Source organism: Brassica napus, chromosome C7, assembly GCF_020379485.1.
Source record: "Brassica napus cultivar Da-Ae chromosome C7, Da-Ae, whole genome shotgun sequence".
Lineage (NCBI taxonomy): Eukaryota > Viridiplantae > Streptophyta > Magnoliopsida > Brassicales > Brassicaceae > Brassica > Brassica napus.
In genome coordinates, this window is record NC_063450.1 from 39243691 (window position 1) to 39264204 (window position 20514).

At 32.2% G+C, this 20514-nt stretch overlaps 2 protein-coding genes across 2 annotated transcripts; both read left to right on the forward strand.

Moving 5' to 3' along the window:
- Positions 1–3245: 3245 nt before the first annotated feature.
- On the forward strand, positions 3246–3947 carry LOC106373847 (glutathione S-transferase T3-like). The gene is made up of 2 exons (XM_013813968.1): positions 3246–3470; positions 3588–3947. The coding sequence occupies exons 1-2, from the start codon at positions 3246–3248 to the stop codon at positions 3945–3947; spliced, it is 585 nt and encodes a 194-aa protein (XP_013669422.1).
- A 5695-nt stretch (positions 3948–9642) lies between these two features.
- On the forward strand, positions 9643–10434 carry LOC106373846 (glutathione S-transferase T3-like). The gene has a single exon (XM_013813966.1). It carries the CDS (start codon positions 9643–9645, stop codon positions 10432–10434), a length of 792 nt encoding a protein of 263 aa, XP_013669420.1.
- The last annotated feature ends 10080 nt before the right edge of the window (positions 10435–20514 follow it).

Genomic DNA, 20514 nt, shown 5'->3' on the forward strand with positions numbered 1-20514 from the left:
GCAACAAATCATGCGACGGTTCAGCCGGTCAATGCAGAGTAATAAATAAATTATACGGCGGCTCGGCCGACCAATTAACAATAAACAGAATATAAGGCGGCTCGGCCGACCAATTAAAAATAAACAGAATATAATGCGGCTCGGCCGACCAATAAATTAATTAAATTATTAATAAATAATATAGGCGGTATTCCGGCCATTATAACATGATATAAATAATAGTAGATGCGGTATACCGACCATTATAGCAGGGTATAAATGATACAAATAAATTTTACCAAATTGAAGAACGATCGTGCTGATAACGTGTTATAAAAAGAAATGAAATTTTATTGTATCGCGAGAATTTAAACAAAGCAAAATTTTATACCCGTAGAAAGAAGATAACACTGGAATAGAGAGAGGTTTTATTATAAGGGAGAAGAGATTGTGTCTTTAGAGATATCTCACAATCGATCGAAATGATCGATTTATATAGAAGTGAAAAAGTTGAAGTTACTGTGCGTGCATAATGACGGTGGGCTCCACATGATTTATAATGTCAAAAGTTTGGTGCCGTAAACATTGACGTTGTTTACGTTTATAATACACTCTAATTAAACCTATCAATAAAATAAGATAAACAAAAAACAAATCCAGTAATGGGCTTGAGTTTGTGTTGTGGTTTATCATCGTTATTTACTTATTTTGTTTCAGGCCTCAAGGATGGTTTACTCAAGAAACTAGATACGAAGCAGCAGCAACCAAGAGTAAGAAAAAGGATGGAGAAGAAGATAACTGGGAGATGCCTGATGGACATGTACCTTCTCGAACACGGTTTCAGTAAATAGGTCCCCATCCTTTTTTGGTTACTTAGAGCATCTCCATTAGAGGATGTTAAACTATATATATAAAGATTAATAAAATATTGATTTATTGTCTTATTCAAAAATATTGTAAAATTTCACAAATTTAGAAAGTTTTTTAAAAATTAAACTTTTCGTTTCATAAATTTATATTATCTAGTAAATAATTAAACATTTAGTTTTTGTTTAATTTTTAAAATAAACTATATAGTTTAAAATTTGTTTTCATTGGTTTAAGGTAGTAAAGATTAATCATTGTTAGATAATATGATTTTTGTTATTTTTGAATTTTTTTTTATAATTTTAAAAATTAACATCGATAAATATTTAACATATGGAGGTGTAGTATTACAACATTAAATTATATATATTTAATTTATATTATCTATAAGTCCAATGAATCATCTATTATTTAAATCCAATTATTGATAGCCCAATAAAAATTTCTGGTTGGACCAAAATTTAAATGATAAGATTATAGATTAAATGTAACATGACTTTTTTAGGAATAAGTCCATTAGGTCCATTTAAAAAAAACACACACATGAATCAAGGTTGTGACTTCTGTTTTAATATATAAGATGTACTAAATCAAAAATTATATATAAAACAGTTTTTGAAAACTTATAATAAAATTTATAGAATTAACAATATATCTCAATTAGAGGATGTAAAGGGATTCAAGGGCTCGGGTTCATAGGCCTGAAAAGAAAAAAGAATTAAAAAATGGGTTTATTTCGGCGATCCGGCTCTTACGAGTGAACCCGTATGATACGGGTTCAAGCCACGTGTCAACCACCCATTGGCCACGCCTTTTCGTGTTGACGACGATGAAACTAGGGTTCAGCGTGAGAGGATTCATTTTCTCTTCTCTCTGAAAAAACTAGGGTTTCTCGCTCTCAGAGGCGATTTCTCGTGCGACGCCGACTGCCGGAGCTTCTCGCCATCTAATCAACGACGGACTGTCTCCTCCACGAGCTCAGGTCAGTATCGAGTAGATTCACGGTTTAATAGAATCAATTTTTGGGCTCGAAACCGATCTCGGGGATTCGAAATCGATTTGGGGGTTTCGAGGTAGGGTTCTAAATCGATATGGGGGTTTTGATTTATGGTTGTAAATCGTCATGTGGTATTTAGGGTTCGTTTATCGGGGATTCGAAATCGAGTTGGGGGTTTCAAGTTAGGGTTCTAAATCGATTTGGGGTTTCGAGTTAGGGTTCTAAATCGATTTGGGGGTTTCGTTTTATGGTTGTAAATCATCATGAGGGTTCGATTTAGGGTTCATTTCATCATATTGTTTCATCATTATGTTCTAATCATTTCGATTTCTGGTACAGATGGATCCCGCAGACGAGAGAAGAGAGACAAAGAGGCAAAAAGAGTACATTAACATGCTAGGATATGTGGTCGATTCAGAATACGGGATTCTGACAAGGTGTCCGTGTGGTGGGAGAATCATTGACGAGGTTTGGGGGAAGGAGGACTACGACACTCTTCCTGGGAAGCGCTTCTTCACCTGCAAAAACTACCAGGTAAGTCTCAATTGGCAAATTTCTATAAATTATGTTGCACAAACGCGATTCTGATTTGTGTTTATGTTGTAAACAAGGCTGATGGGTTCCATTATCGTCAGCCTTGGGTGATTGGTGTCCAGGAGGAGATCGAATGCCTGACTAAGCAGGTGGAGGAGGCTGAGCAGGTGATCAAGGGGGTGCCGAATCTCAATAAACAGATTGAGACACTAGAGGTTAGTGAAGTTTACTTTTGAGTGTCTCATATTTGTCCTTTAACGTAGTTAATATTTGTATAGTTAGGTACTTATTAAGTCACTAACACAGTTTCATTGCTGTTTCCATGTCCAGGCACAGATCAAAATCCTCACTGGGCAGGTTGATAACCTCACTGTGCAGATCGCTGACCTAGAAAAGCTCTGCTTCGAATGAAAACCAAAGGTAAGACTCAATCTGAATAACTGTTTCTAAATGTGGTTGTTATGTTCAAAAAATGTATCCGTGTGAATCATGAACTAGAACTTGAGTTTTTTTAAAAGCTAGACTAAACTAAACTAAACTGAACTAGAACTAGTTCTGACTTAGTTCTAGTTCTTAAGCTAAATAAACTAAACAGCCTTAAACTGAACTAGAACTTAATTTTCTTTAAAAAACTTTCATTAATTCTGTGTTGGTTGGTTGATGTGATGAATGTTCGAGTTTTTCAACCGATTTGATGTGTAATGAATGCTCTCCGTGAACTAGTTTTTGTGTAATTAACTATAATGAATGTTTGGTAGTTAGAGTTTGTTTAATTGTTCTCTCCTATCAAAGCAAAAACTAGTTTAAAAACATAGCAAATCCACTTCTGAAAACACAAACCAACTTAAAGACACCAACCAAAACCAAAATGGATCCTTTTTCCCTAAACTCTCTCGGGTTTGTTAACCTATTAGCTTCCCAGAGCAGTCAAACAATAGACGTAGAGTCTTCTGAGGTTCCTAGGTTTAGTAGCCAGAGCTCTGAAGATCCTAAACCAGTGGAAAGGAGAAAGTGGACACCAAAAGAAGACATTGTGCTCATCAGTGCTTGGTTGAACACCAGCAAGGATCCCATAGTGAGTAATGAGCGGAAGGCATGAGCGTTTTGGAAGAGAATAGAGGAGTATTTCAATTCAAGTCCTCAGCTCAGTGGCTTAGCTCCTAGAGAGGCAAGTCAAAGTAAGCACAGGTGGGGAAGAGTGAATGAGCAGGTGTGCAAGTTTGTGGGAAGCTACGAGGCCGCTTTGAAGGAGCAAGCTAGTGGCCAAAATGAAAATGATGTCATGAAGGCTGCCCATGACACCTTCTTAAATGACTACCAGGTCAAGTTCAGCCTTGAACATGTCTGGAGGGAACTTAGGTTTCATCAAAAATGGAGATCAAACTCTTTGTTCAGAGATGGTGCAAAGGACAAAAGGAAGGAAGCTGCGGAGATGGTGTCTGACTTGGAAGAGGTTAGGCCTACTGGTGTTAAGGCTTGTAAAGCAGCCAAACGCAAGAAGCATGGGAATGAAGCAGCTTTTGATCAATTACAGAGCATGCTAGTTGTGAAAGAGAACATATCCAAATAGAAACTCCTTGATCGTCTCCTTGCCCAAAAAGATACACTATATGATATAGAAGTGTCTCTGAAGAACAAACTCGTATCTGAAATGCTTTGATCTGGTCAGTGGCTTTAACTTTTTGAATTGACAACTTGTTTAACTTGTTTGAGACAAGGTTTACTTGTTTACTGGTTTAACTTATTCTTGATTGAATCTATTCTATTTACTTGTTTACTTGCTTGTTCTGTTTTGTTTTGCAGATCACGGGTTCTACTTGTCTACTGGCTTGTTCTGTTTTGTATTTGCAGGACACGGGTTCTAGTTTATGTTTCTGTCTGTTTGTTTCACGGAAAAGTGTAGAATTTTGTTTGTTTCTACACTTCTTTTTTTCATTCACGGGTTATGTAATCTGATGCACTCTATAAACTATGTCTCTATTTATTTCTCAAATGTGCAACAAACTCAACTTCTTCTATTTAAAATTGTCTCTCTACTTCTTCAAATTGTCTCTCTACTTCTTCAAATTGTCTCTCTTGAATCTATAAACTTGTTCTATCTCTACCTTTCTTTCCAAAACACTTAACCAAATTTCAAAAAAAAAGAAAACAATGTCTTCCTCATCGTCTAATGGCGTAGATGAAAGGTTAAACAAAGCTTTTGAAGAAATGTTCGACCAACAATTTGATCATACCTTCGACTCAATAGTTGATGTTCAAGCCAACAAGCCGAAGAGACAAGCTTATATCGAAAGAGATCGGGAACAAGGACACAATCTACTATGGAACGACTATTTCAGGGAACATCCTACATACCCATCGGAAATGTTTAGGCGGCGTTTTCAAATGAACAAGCCATTGTTCCTTCGCATTGTCGATCGCCTAAGTAATGAAGTTCCATACTTTGAGCAAAGAAAAAATGCTCACGGAAGGTACGAGCTATCTGCACTTCAAAAGTGTACAGCAGCTATACGTATGCTGGCATATGGTCAATCGGGAGATACGTATGACGAATATCTCTGACTTGGTGAAAGTACTGCACTTTTATGTTTGGAAAATTTCACTAATGGGATAATACAATTGTTTGGAGATGAATATCTACGAAGACCTACACCGGATGATCTTCAACGATTACTCGATGTTGGAGAGGTACGCGGGTTTCCAGGGATGATAGGCAGGATTGACTGTATGCATTGGGAGTGGAAAAACTGCCCAACGGCTTGGAGAGGGCAGTACACACGCGGTTCAGGAAAGCCGATAATTGTCTTAGAGGATGTGGTATCAGATGATCTTTGGATATGGCACACATTTTTCGGAGCTCCAGGTACCCTCAACGATATTAATGTTATTGATCGGTCACCAGTTTTTGATGACATTTTACAAGGTCGAGCTCCTAAAGTTAATTTCAAGGTCAACATCCATAACTATCGTATGGCGTACTACCTTACCGACAGAATTTATCCGAAATGGTCAACATTTATCCAATCCATCTCACTTCCTCAAGGTCCTAAAGCAGAGCTATTTGCTGAACTTCAAGAATCCGCCAAAAATGATGTCGAACGTGCTTTTGGAGTATTGCAATCGAGGTTTGCAATAGTTAAAAACCCAACTCTACTATGGGACAAGGAAAAGATAGGAAGGATTATGAGAACTTGTGTCATACTGCACAATATGATAGTAGAGAACGAACGAGACGAATACACTCAGTTCTGACTTCGTAGTAGGATAGTCAAGCAGAAGTTCCCAGGTTGATTTCTCGTACTCTACGGACACCCCTCCCAATATCGGTAATATGCTTTGCATTCGCAATCAAATTCGGGATCAACAGATACATGATCGTTTGAAAGTTTATTTAGTTATAAATATATGACAAAAGTTTGGTAATCTAGATGAATAATCTTTGTATGTTCATGAATTCTCATTGTATTGAATAAAAACTTTTAAAAAATATTTAAAATATTTAATTTTATTCCTAAGAACCCCATCTTCAGGTTCACCAATGGAAGAACAAAATAGATACAAATTCATCACTATTTATGGACCTACCAAAAATATATTAAAAAATTTCTAACAACCCCATGACAAGGTTCACTAATAGGCCAACTTTAGGTAGCGTTGCGTTAGGGGGTCGACATTTCGGTTTCTTTGTTGGGTTTCGTGGGCTGTAGTAAATCCCATGACTATCTGTTGCGTGGCTCTCTCAATGGGCTCTCAGATTTAGTATAAGCCTACTTTTGAACTCTTGGAGTCTCGGTGCCACTGATTATGATTGCAACTCAAACCTTCGACCTAACATCCTGCTATATATTAACCGAGAAGTCACTTAAGTGACTTTTGCTTAGGTGTCATTATGTAAAATTTAGAATTAATTCTCTTAATTTAATTGGTTGTTGGTATTTGAATTTTCATTTATTTAATTAAATTTTTAAAAAGGAAACTAATTCTACAACTAGCTAATCTAATCTATATTACCATACAAACAATTAAGCATTTTAAAGATAGAAAAACTAACATAATTTGTTTATGAAAAAGTTTATTATATTATAAATTAAAAAGCGAGAACAATATACTAATACAAGACTCTATTAATATAGTTTTGATTATAATAAAATTGATATGCTTATTTTTAATAGAAAAAAGAAAGGATACATATATAAAACATCACTGAAGAAAATAATCCTACTATATATTAACTGAGAAGTCAGTTAAGTGACTTTTGCTTAGGTGTCATTCGTAGGTGAAATTTAAAATTAATTCTCTTAATATGATTGGTTGTTGGTATTTGAATTTTCATTTATTTAATTAAATTTTTTAAAAGAAAACTAATCCTAGAACTATCTAATCTAATCTATATTACCATACAAACAATTAAATATTTTAAAGAAAGAAAAACTAACATAATTTGTTTATGAAAAAGTTTATTATAATATAAATTAAAAAACGAGAACAATATACTAATACAAGACTCTATTGATATAGTTTTGATTATAATAAAATTGACATGCTTATTTTTAATAGGAAAAAAGAAAGGATACATATACAAAACGTCAGTGAAGAAAATAATAAAACGTATTTGTTATTCTTGGTTTTATTGTTTGTTATTTTAATCTTTTACTAGATCTCGAACCACGCAACCGCGCATGTTTTTGTTTTCATTTATTTTATATAAATATTTTGTTTTCAATTCTAAATTGGTATATACTATAATATATGTGTCTATCAATTTTTAAAACATAATACGTTTACGGTATATTTTTTTATTGAATAGATTGTTTTAAATTTTCATATGTATTTGTATCTTCTTCTATATATATATATATATTTCGGATTATTTATTCATTATTGAAATCGTAGCTATATATATAAAGATTAATAAAATATTATTTTATTGTCATATTCAAAGATATTGTAACATTTCAAAAATTTAGAAAGTTTTTTAAAAATTAAAAATTTTGCTTCATAGATTTATATTATCGAGTAAATAATTAAACATTTAATTTTTGTTTAATTTTAAAAATAAACTATATAGTTTAAAATTTGTTTTCATTGGTTTAAGGTAGTAAAGATTAATCATTGTTAGATAATATGATTTTTGTTATTTTTCAAAAAAATCTTTATAATTTTAAAAATTAACATCGATAAATATTTAAATATTTAACATATGGAGGTATAGTATTACAACATTAAATTATATATATTTAATTTATACTATCTATAAGTCCAACGGATCATCTATTCTTTAAATCCAATTATTGATAGCCCAATAAAAATTTATGGTAGGCCCAAAATTTAAATGATAAGATTATAGATAAAATGTAAGATGACTTTTAAGGAATAAGTCCATAAGGTCCATTTAAAAAAAAATCACACATGAATCAAGGTTGTGACTTCTGTTTTAATATATAAGATGTACTAAATCAAAAATTATATAACACTTTTTGAAAACTTATAATAAAATTTATAGAATTAACAATATATCTCAATTAGAGGATGTAAAGGGGTTCATGGGCTCGGGTTCATAGGCCCGAAAAGAAAAAAAATTAAAAAATGGGTTTATTTCGGCGATCCGGCTCTTACGAGTGAACCCGTATGATACGGGTTCAAGCCACGTGTCAACCACCCATTGGCAACGCCTTTTCGCATTAACAACGACGAAACTAGGGTTCAGCGTGAGAGGATTCATTTTCTCTTCTCTCTGAAAAAACTAGGGTTTCTCGCTCTCAGAGGCGATTTCTCGTGCGACGCCGACTGCCGGAGCTTTTCTCCATCTAATCGATGACGGACTGTCTCCTCCACGAGCTCAGGTCAGTATCGAGTAGATTCACGGTTTAATAGAATCGATTTTTGGGCTCGAAACCGATCTCGGGGATTCGAAATCGATTTGGGGGTTTCGAGGTAGGGTTCTAAATCGATATGGGGGTTTCGATTTATGGTTGTAAATCGTCATGCGGGTTCGATTTAGGGTTCGTTTATCGGGGATTCGAAATCGAGTTAGAGGTTTCGAGTTAGGGTTCTAAATCGATTTGGGAGTTTCGAGTTAGGGTTCTAAATCAATTTGGGGTTTCGTTTTATGGTTGTAAATCATCATGAGGGTTCGATTTAGGGTTCGTTTCATCATATTGTTTCGTCATTATGTTCTAGTCATTTCGATTTCTAGTACAAATGGATCCCACAGAAGAGAGAAGAGAGACAAAGAGGCAAAAGGAGTACATCAACATGCTAGGATACGTGGCCTATTCAGAATACGAGATTCCGACAAGGTGTCCATGTGGTGGGAGAATCATTGACGAGGTTCGGGGGAAGGAGGACTACGACACTCTTCCTGGGAAGCGCTTCTTCACCTACAAAAACTACCAGGTAAGTCTCAATTGGCAAATTTCTATAAATTATGTTGCACAAACGCGATTATGATTTGTGTTTATGTTGTAAACAAGGCTGATGGGTTCCATTATCGTCAGCCTTGGGTGATTGGTGTCCAGGAGGAGATCGAATGCCTGACTAAGCAGGTGGAGGAGGCTGAGCAGGTGATTAAGGGGGTGCCGAATCTCAATAAACAGATTGAGACACTGGAGGTTAGTGAAGTTTACTTTTGAGTGTCTCATATTTGTCCTTTAACGTAGTTAATATTTGTATAGTTAGGTACTTATTAAGTCACTAACACAGTTTCATTGCTGTTTCCATGTCCAGGCACAGGTCAAATCTTCACTGGGCAGGTTGATAACCTCACTGTGCAGATCGCTGACCTGGAGAAGCTCTTCTTCGAATGAAAACCAAAGGTAAGACTCAATCTTAATAATTGTTTCTAAATGTGGTTGTTATGTTCAAAAAATGTATCCGTGTGAATGATGAACTAGAACTTAAGTTTTTTTAAAAGCTAGACTAAACTAAACTAAACTGAACTAGAACTAGTTCTGACTTCGTTCTAGTTCTTAAGCTAAAGTAAACTAAACAGCCTTAAACTGAACTAGAACTTAATTTTCTTTAAAAAAACTTTCATTAATTCTGTGTTGGTTGGTTGCTGTGATGAATGTTCGAGTTTTTCAACTGATTTGATGTGTAATGAATGCTCTATGTGAACTAGTTGTTGTGTAATTAACTATAATGAATGTTTGGTAGTTAGAGTTTGTTTAATTGTTCTCTCCTATCAAAGCAAAAACTAGTTTAAAAACATAGCAAATCCACTTCTGAAAACACAAACCAACTTAAAAACACCAACCAAAACCAAAATGGATCCTTTATCCCTAAACTCTCCCAGGTTTGTTAACCTATTTGCTTCCCAGAGCAGTCAAACAATAGACGTAGAGTCTTCCGAGGTTCCTAGGTTTAGTAGCCAGAGCTCTGAAGATCCTAAACCAGTGGAAAGGAGAAAGTGTACACCAAAAGAAGACATTGTTCTCATCAATGCTTGGTTGAACACCAGCAAGGATCCCATAGTGAGTAATGAGCGGAAGGCAGGAGCGTTTTGGAAGAGAGTAGAGGAGTATTTCAATTCAAGCCCTCAGCTCAGTGGCTTAGCTCCTAGAGAGGCAAGTCAATGTAAGCACATGTGGGGAAGAGTGAATGAGCAGGTGTGCAAGTTTGTGGGAAGCTATGAAACCGCTTTTAAGGAGCAAGCTAGTGGCCAAAATGAGAATGATGTCATGAAGGCTGCCCATGACATCTTCTTAAATGACTACCAGGTCAAGTTCAGCCTTGAACATGCCTGGAGGGAACTTAGGTTTGATCAAAAATGGAGATCAAACTCTTTGTCCAGAGATGGTGCAAAGGACAAAAGGAAGGAAGCTGCGGAGATGGTGCCTGACTTGGAAGAGGTTAGGCCTACTGGTGTTAAGGCTTGCAAAGCAGCCAAGCACAAGAAGCATGAGAATGAAGCAGCTTTTGATCAATTACAGAGCATGCTAGTTGTGAAAGAGAACATATCCAAACAGAAACTCCTTGATCGTCTCTTTGCCCACAAAGATACACTATCTGATATAGAAGTGTCTCTGAAGAACAAACTCGTATCTGAAATGATTTGATCTGGTCAGTGGCTTTAACTTTTTGAATTGACAACTTGTTTAACTTGTTTGAGACAATGTTTACTTGTTTACTGGTTTAACTTATTCTTGATTGAATCTATTCTATTTACTTGTTTACTTGCTTGTTCCGTTTTGTTTTGCAGGTCATGGGTTCTACTTGTCTACTGGCTTGTTCTGTTTTGTATTTGCAGGACACGGGTTCTAGTTTATGTTTATGTCTGTTTGTTTCACGGAAAAGTGTAGAATTTTGTTTGTTTCTACACTTCTTTTTTTCATTCACGGGTCATGTAATCTGATGCACTCTATAAACTATGTCTCTCTTTATTTCTCAAATGTGCAACAAACTCAACTTCTTCTATTTAAAATTGTCTCTCTACTTCTTCAAATTGTCTCTCTACTTCTTCAAATTGTCTCTCTTGAATCTATAAACTTGTTCTATCTCTACCTTTCTTTCCAAAACACTTAACCAAATTTCCAAATAAAGAAAAAAATGTCTTCCTCATCGTCTAATGGCGTAGATGCAAGGTTAAACGAAGCTTTTGAAGAAATGTTCGACCAACAATTTGATCATACCTTCGACTCAATAGTTGATGTTCAAGGCAACAAGCCGAAGAGACGAGTTTATATCGAAAGAGATCGGGAACAAGGACACAATCTACTATGGAACGACTATTTCAGGGAACATCCTACATACCCACCGGAAATGTTTAGGCGGATTTTTCGAATGAACAAACCATTGTTTCTTCGCATTGCCGATCGCCTAAGTAATGAAGTTCCATACTTTGAGCAAAGAAAAAATGCTCACGGAAGGTACGGCTATCTGCACTTCAAAAGTGTACAGCAGCTATACGTATGCTGGCATATGGTCAATCGGGAGATACGTATGACAAATATCTCTGACTTGGTGAAAATACTGCACTTTTATGTTTGGAAAATTTCACTAATGGGATAATACAATTGCTTGGAGATGAGTATCTACGAAGACCTACACCGGATGATCTTCAACGATTACTCGATATTGGAGAGGTACGCGGGTTTCCAGGGATGATAGGCAGGATCGACTGTATGCATTGGGAGTGGAAAAACTGCCCAACGGCTTGGAGAGGGCAGTACACACGTGGTTCAGGAAAGCCGACAATTGTCTTAGAGGATGTGGTATCAGATGATCTTTGGATATGAAACACATTTTTCGGAGCTCCAGGTACCCTCAACGATATTAATGTTATTGATCGGTCACCAGTTTTTGATGACATTTTACAAGGTCGAGCTCCTAAAGTTAATTTCAAGGTCAACGTCCACAATCATCGTATGGCGTACTACCTTACCAACAGAATATATCCGAAATGGTCAACATTTATCCAATCCATCTTACTTCCTCAAGGTCCTAAAGCAGAGCTATTTGCTGAACGTCAAGAATCCGCCAAAAATGATGTCGAACGTGCTTTTGGAGTATTGCAATCGAGGTTTGCAATAGTTAAAAACTCAACTCTACTATGAGACAAGGAAAAGATAGGAAGGATTATGAGAACTTGTGTCATATTGCACAATATGATAGTAGAGAACGAACGAGACGAATCACTCAGTATGATACATCTGACTTCGTAGCAGGAGAGTCAAGCAGAAGTTCCCAGGTTGATTTCTCGTACTCTACGGACACCCCTTCCAATATCGGTAATATGCTTGGCATTCGCAATCAAATTCGGGATCAACAGATACATGATCGTTTGAAAGCTGATTTAGTTGAAAATATAAGGCAAAGGTTTGGTAATCTAGATGAATAATCTTTGTATTTTCATGAATTCTCATTGTATTGAATAAAAACTTTTAAATAATATTTAAAATATTTAATTTTATTTCTAAGAACCCCATCTCCAAGTTCACCAATGGAAGAGCAAAATAAAACAAGTTAATCATTATTCATGGCCCCACCAGAAATATATTAAAAATTTTCTAACACGGGGGTTCACTAAAGGGGATGCTTTTAAGACCAACTATAGGTAGCGTTGCTTTAGGGGGTCGACATTTCGGTTTCTTTGTTGGGTTTCGTGGGCTGTAGTAAATCCCATGACTATCTGTTGCGTGACTCTCTCAATGGGCTCTCAGATTTAGTATAAGCCTACTTTTGAACTCTCGGAGTCTCGGTGCCACTGATTATGATTGCAACTCAAATCTTCGACCTAACATCCTGCTGTATAATAACCGAGAAGTCACTTTTTCTTAGGTGTCATTTATAGGTAAAATTTAGAATTAATTCTCTTAATTTGATTGGTTGTTGGTATTTGAATTTTCATTTATTTAATTAAATTTTTAAAAAAGAAACTAATTTTAGAACTACCTAATCTAATCTATATTACCATAAAAACAATTAAACATTTTAAAAATAGAAAAACTAACATAATTTGTTTATGAAAATTTTATAATAGTATAAATTAAAAAACGAGAACAATATACTCATACAAGACTCTATTAATATAGTTTTGATTATAATAAAATTGACATGCTTATTTTTCAATAGGAAAAAAGAAAGGATCCCCTAAACTATATTTGAGAAGTGATTTTGCCACATGTACTCTTTACAATTAATTTCACAAAACAAATATGACATGGCTACTGAAATTGATGACATGGCTTTTGGAAAAATACGACATGAATAATTTCATTTAATGTTGATTTATATTTTTGGCAAATTTATTAGAATATGGTAATAATTCATATATTACATTTAATATTGATATTTCTTTTTGGTAAACATTTTTTAAATACGGTAATAGCCAATGCACCATCTATAAAATAAATATATTCATATATAATATTTTAAATTTTGAAATATTATTATTTTTGTATAATTATACAATTTGTATTACTAAAACTTTCAAAAAAAATTATAATTTTTTTAAAATTTAAATATCTAATCGTAAGAACATTAGTTTCTTATATATCTGCAAATTTTATAAATATTGTTTAGGATAAATTTTTGATAATTATACAATTTTATATCATTTTATTAGTTTTATACAAATTGATTTAATATATATCAAATCTATATTAAATAATAGTAAGAAAATAGTAAAATCTATAATATTTAATAAAATTTATTTTTAAATATAAGTTAGATTTAAAAAATTCTTTACTGCACATGGTGCAGGAAAACACCTAGTACATATATAAAACATCAGTGAAGAAAATAATCCTACTATATACTAACTGAGACATCAGTTTTTAGACTTTTGCTTAGGTGTCATTCATAGGTGAAATTTAGAATTAATTCTCTTAATTTGATTGGTTGTTGGTATTTGAATTTTCATTTATTCAATTAAATATTTTAAAAGAAAACTAATCCTAGAACTACCTAATCTAATCTATATTACCATACAAACAATTAAACATTTTAAAGATAGAAAAACTAACATAATTTGTTTATGAAAAAGTTTATTATAATATAAATTAAAAAAACGAGAACAATATACTAATACAAGACTCTATTGATATAGTTTTGATTATAATAAAATTGACATGCTTATTTTTTAATAGGAAATAAGAAAGGATACATATATAAAAAACCAGTGAAGAAAATAATAAAACTTATTTGTTATATTCTTGGTTTTATTCTTTGTTATTTTAATCTTTTACTAGATTTCGAACCGCGCAACCGCGCGGGTTTTTGTTTTCATTTATTTTATATAAATATTTTGTTTTCAATTCTAAATTTGTATATATTATAATATATGTGTCTATCAATTTTTAAAACATAATAAGTTTACGGTATATTTTTTTCATCGAATAGATTGTTTTAAACTTTCACATGTTTTTATATCTTCTTCTATATATATATATATATATATATTTCGGATTATTATTTCATTATTAAAATCGTAACTATATATATATAAAGATTAATAAAATATTATTTTATTTTTATATTCAAAGATATTGTAACATTTCACAAATTTAGATGTTCTTTAAAAAATTAAACTTTTCGCTTCATAAATTTATATTATCGAGTAAATAATTAAACATTTAGTTTTTGTTTAATTTTTAAAATAAACTATATAGTTTAAAATTTGTTTTCATTGGTTTAAGGTAGTAAAGATTAATCATTGTTAGATAATATGATTTTTGTTATTTTTTTTAAAAAAATATAATTTTAAAAATTAACATCGACAAATATTTAAATATTTAACATATGGAGGTATAGTATTACAACATTAAATTATATATATTTAATTTATATTATCTATAAGTCCAATGAATCATCTATTCTTAAAACCAATTATTGATAGCCCAATAAAAATTTCTGGTAGACCCAAAATTTAAATGATGAGATTATAGATTAAATGTAACATGACTTTTTAGGAATAAGTCCATCAGGTCTATTTTAAAAAAACAAATCACACATGAATCAAGGTTGTGACTTATGTTTTAATATATAAGATGTACTAAATCAAAATTTATATATAAAACACTTTTTGAAAACTTATAATAAAATTTATAGAATTAACAATATATCTTAATAATCTTCTAAGATTATACAATACTAACACTTTTATTTTCCGAACTATTTAAAATAAAATGGTTAGTTTTAATAGTTATGATTATTATTCAAATTATAAAATTGTAAACATAATATATAATTTTCATAAAATATTTATACCCACGAAATCGCGGGCAACCACCTAGTATTATCTATATATATAAAGTTGGTTTTTTTCCTTCTGAAAAGTGGCAGGGGGCTTTTGCGACACGTGTCATCCATGTATTTCTTTTTACATTTTAGGTCATTCTTCTTTTAGATTATTGCAATTTGGCCAAATACTTTTTAATCGTGAACTATCGAATTCTTTTCGCACTAACTATTATTGTATGACATTTGATAATCTATTTTATTGTTCACTAAAATTCAAGATGAAAAATAAAATAAAATAATAGAAATATATTTTACATATTTAATTTATTCACAACTAAAAATATTTTTTTTGTTATTTTATTATTTTTTACCATTTTCTATTATTTAATTTACAAATTAAATATTTATTTAACTATTAAAATATAAAATGACCAAACTAATAAGAAGAAATTAGAATGCAATACATAATCTAAACATAAAACTTCCACAGTCAGAGAGAAAAAAATAAAATACCATAGAAACACTAACTCAATAAAGGTTTGGAGGTGAAAAAAGATTAACAAAGAAGACTAACCTATCTCATCTTACCATAGAATGTCTTGACTAGAACAAACAGATGTCAGAAAAAGGTAAAAAGATAAAGTATGAGACAAAGCAATCTCCGGAACACAAAGTATCGCGATCAAGCACCAGCGCACATAGAAGGTGCTCATGCCAGCGAAGAACCACAAAACTCTAAATAGAAGAAACCAAAGCTCCAAAAGACTAACTCCGCACACCTACACCAAGGGATGCATGAGAATGGGGGGGGGGGGGGGGGAGAATGGAAGCAACCCACTGAGAAACCAAAGCTTAAGCTTGAGACCATAAACAACATTCCAAGCGCACAAGGCATACACAGAGAAAAACACTATCCAAACTTGGAGTAGCAGATATGGCGAAAGGGAGAGACACAAGAGACGTGATCAGCGATGAAACGTACAACGAGATGAGAGAACAAAGAGATAAAAAGAGATAAAATGAAATCAACAAACTGTGGAGCCATCCCCGAGCTATGAAAAAGAGCATAAAATTCAGATCACCAAAAACCAGATTTTGAAAATCAAGACGAGCAGAGACTCTTGACGGCAAACCATCGATGAGGAAAACAACATCAATGACAACTAAACTCTGACCCAACCCAGCGAGATGTAGTTTCTAACGTTAGCCAAAACCTAAGGAAAAAAGGACCAGTATTGACCAAAATAACATATAACGCCGTAAGAAACAACCGCACAACATGAAACTAATATATCTAATCTATAACAAATACCAGATAATCTCACAGAAAAAGAATGTGATGAAAAACAATAGCACGGAGGTGAGTCTTTTCCCAGTGATGGAGAGAAGCACTGCACACCGGAGAGGTGACTGAAATACATAGATGGTCATGGTTCAAGGTCAAAAGATGGGGGAGAGTACAAAAAACACCCTAAAAGAGTAATGTTCAAAAATGTGAAAAATTAAAATATAGTATTGAAGCCGTTAATCTTAAAATCAACAAACGCCTAAAGATAAAGTTACTGAAATTCAATATGTTTTACATCAGAAATTCACTTCACCACTAACAAATAGTATTATACATACAATAACAAATTATTAAAAAGACATACATAATATATTAATTTATTACATACTACTACATAACATAATAAAACATCAAATAATGCTCTTCACAAATAAATACTAACCACGTAATCACGTCATCATAAAATCATTCGCGCAGACACCCACCTAGTTTACAATAATATTAAACCATGATGGCAAAAAAAGAAGAAGTTAAACCATATATCATAATAGATATTTTTTTTCCTTTGAAAACTCTTCTTCAGACCAAAAACATGTTAAGGTATCGATCCAAGTTCAAGGTTATAGATTCAACTCTATCTACGGCTTGATTAAGTTGATGATTCGATCTCGATCTTGACAAGTGAAAACGCAAACAAAAAAAATCAACACAAGAGAGATGTTTACACAGTGTTCACCGCAATTCTTTGATGTGGAGAAGCCGCTATACTCACCGGAGCTAGAGCTAGCTCAGCTAGCAAATCCACTATATAACTGATGTGATTACAAGTGTTTGATATCACGATCCTGATATCTATTTGTTCTTCTCTCCAGCTATTACAAGCGCATACACAAAGAACTAACCGGAGAAGATTACGTCAGCGACTACACGGAGATGACAATCTTTCAACCTCCGATTCCTCTGATAACGACAAAGTTAGCTTGAACCAGAGAATGCTTGGCGACTTCAAGAGCTGCTATCAACTACCAGATCTTCTCTGATCTTAGTCTAGCTTTCTCTTCCAGCGTCTGTAATCTCTCCCTTCTCTCTCTGTGTAAAAAACTCGTTCTCCTCTGTATCGATGAGGAAGACGATGATCGTAACAACCTGTGGGTCCCCCTTTTGTAACAACCTTGTGACGTCAGCTCATTAAGCTCCGCGAGCTGAACTTTAAGTGATCTTCAGCCTGTTCGGCCCATAACTCCTTTTACGCCTCTTGTTGTTTAACTTGCGAGGCTCAAGAGCCCATAACCTAAGACGACACCGTTCTCCACAAAACATGCCGTTATATTCACTAGGTATCGATTTCTGAGAAAACGACATAAGGTATATGGACTTTTTTTGGTTCACATAAGGTATTAGACTTTAAGCACTGAATAATATATATTTTATTCGCTAACAATCACGAAGGTTCGCGTAACAAATATCATTACAACAACAACAAAAATATGTAAGTTTCATTACCCGAGACTCCAGGGGTTAAGCTTAATGTACATTTGATTGCATTATGATATTGAGTGTTACAGTATATTATAAGATTCTACATGTTTTCAAACTTTTTATGGACGAATCAAAATGAAGGGACGTAAAGGAGTGCATACGTGTTCTTTCACTTGATAATAAAAATCTCCTTATTAAATTTCAACTTGTAGAAAAAGTGAGTGACTGATAGGAAATCTATTGCCAGTGGGCGGAATTAACCAATCACTTGTAGATAAAAAATTTCATTTTAATCGATGAATCATTATGTTCCACTAGTTAAACTTTTGATTAAGTAAGAAGCAACCAATTAGATAAGAATTCACGCGTCAGCAATCTTTTAAATACATTCCATCGTTATATGATTGTTTTGAAGGAAGTTACTCAGAATTACACAAATTTATTTATGTGGCAACAAACGCAAAGGCATATTTGTTTTTGGAACATCATTAAAAGTCTAAACTACATTTCATAGAGTTTTGTTAGATATACATTCCATACATGCGTGGGTGTTTTTTTTGTTTAGGTAATGTAACTAAATTTTTTTTACACCATTATATAATCTATAAAAATTATAATAAAATGGTGACAAAAATACATCAAATAATACATATATATATTGATGTTACATAATTCCACTAATAGTAAAATTAAAATGATTTATATAACTGTAAATGCAAATATCACGCGAATATTTTTTTTTACTTAACCGATATCATTTTTATTTATCTGATATCGAGTTGGCTAGTGGTAAAAGAAATGCTAGTAGCCTTTCATTGGTCGGGTTTGATACGCGTCAGAAACAATTATTTATAACATTTGGGTTCCCAGTAAAAAAAGAAACCACTTTTCATTTTTTAGGAATATATTTTTGTTTTCTATAAATAATATAAGATTTATTTATTTTTCACGTATTATGTATTTTTATTATGACATTACGCATAATAATTAAAATATATATTTTAGTTTATGTGTGTGTTTTTCATAAACTAACATATATATGCGAAAATAATATTTGAGATGTTTTGATAGGTTTTTGGTCATAAATGATAACTATATTTAAATTTCCAACCCGTTATATAAGTAGTCTTAATTTTTAATTTCTCAACCCGATATATAAATATTCGTCATGCATTTTTAGTTAAATATTTATATTATACTTATTAAAATGAGTAATTTGTTAGAATGAGTAATTGCATTTCTTGTATTTATATTATTATTAAATTAATTTTATTTTAACTTATTGACTTTAACATTTTATTATATGTAGGATTTTTATTTTACATGAACTGTTTTTCTTTTCTTTTTTTAGAACATTGTTCTTGTCTAAATGTTTTTCTTTACATACAAAACTTGAAGAATATTCTTTTGAAACTTTCCCTATTACAATTTTCGCATAAGAAAATCTTAGGTGTTTTTAATTTTTTTAATACTAATACTCAAATGTACATGTTATTACCAAATCTAATATTTCAAATCCTTACTAAGGAAAAATAATTTAAGGTAAAATTCAATTGAACATATGTAATATCATACATAATTTAAAATAATTTTCTAATAGCATTTTAGTTATATATATCTAAAACAATATCGTCAATTAAATAGATTAGTCAAATTGGTTATTTGAAAATTTAATTAGATACAAATTTAGAATTATCAAGTAAAATGGATATTTTTAAATATGTTCTCATTATTAAGTTTTTATTCTCAAATACAGCATATCCTTTAATTTTTTTAAATATTGTTAATTGATTTCATTAACAATAAAATTTTGAAAAATGTAATAAACATTATTTAATAGAGGATAATATCCACGAATTTATGGAAAGAAGTTTTCTACTTGACATATTAAGGTTTATAGTATTAATGTGCATTAAGTGTAATATTTATCATGAATTTGTTGTGTAATAGATTTAAGAAAAAAATTAATTTAGATTTAAGTTTATTAATTACTTCAATGGCATTGTATTGTAATTAAGTTGTAAGTTTTAGGGTTATTTCTTATTTGTACTTTATTAAAATAGATACATCTTCAACTGAACATATTATATATCTATATTTTAGTAATACTTTTATATGATTTTCAGTTTAAAATTAATTATTTAAACAGTCGTATTTAAGTGCAAACATGCACAAATTAAAACTCGTGCAAAAACATATAAGGTAAAACTGTAAAAGCATTAGTTCTAATTAACAAAGCTAAGACAACTGAGACCAAAAGAGGAAAAAAAACATATGATAAATATAACTTAAGTTTTTAAATAGATGTACATCATAGATAGTTATGTTGGTGTTGTTTATTTCAAAACATTTGTAACCTATATTGTTTTGCTGTTGGACCCCTTTGTTAATTTATTTCAAAGGATTTGTAAAATAGTTTATGATGTTGGACCTTTTTGTTTCTTTATGCTCAAACTGGCACCCAGTGAGGATTTCGGAATCTTTTAAATACAACTAGATTAGCAAGTTGTCAACTCTTTTCATCGAATCATTGAATGTTTTTAAAGTTTGATATGAATTATAGTTAGTGGTCCTGATCTTAATAATATGTACGTTATGTATGTAAACCTTGATTGTTTATCAACGAATGATTGAAACTGTTTTTTTTTGGTGCAAATTTTCCCTTGTTTTCTCTGTGTTGGTATTTGTT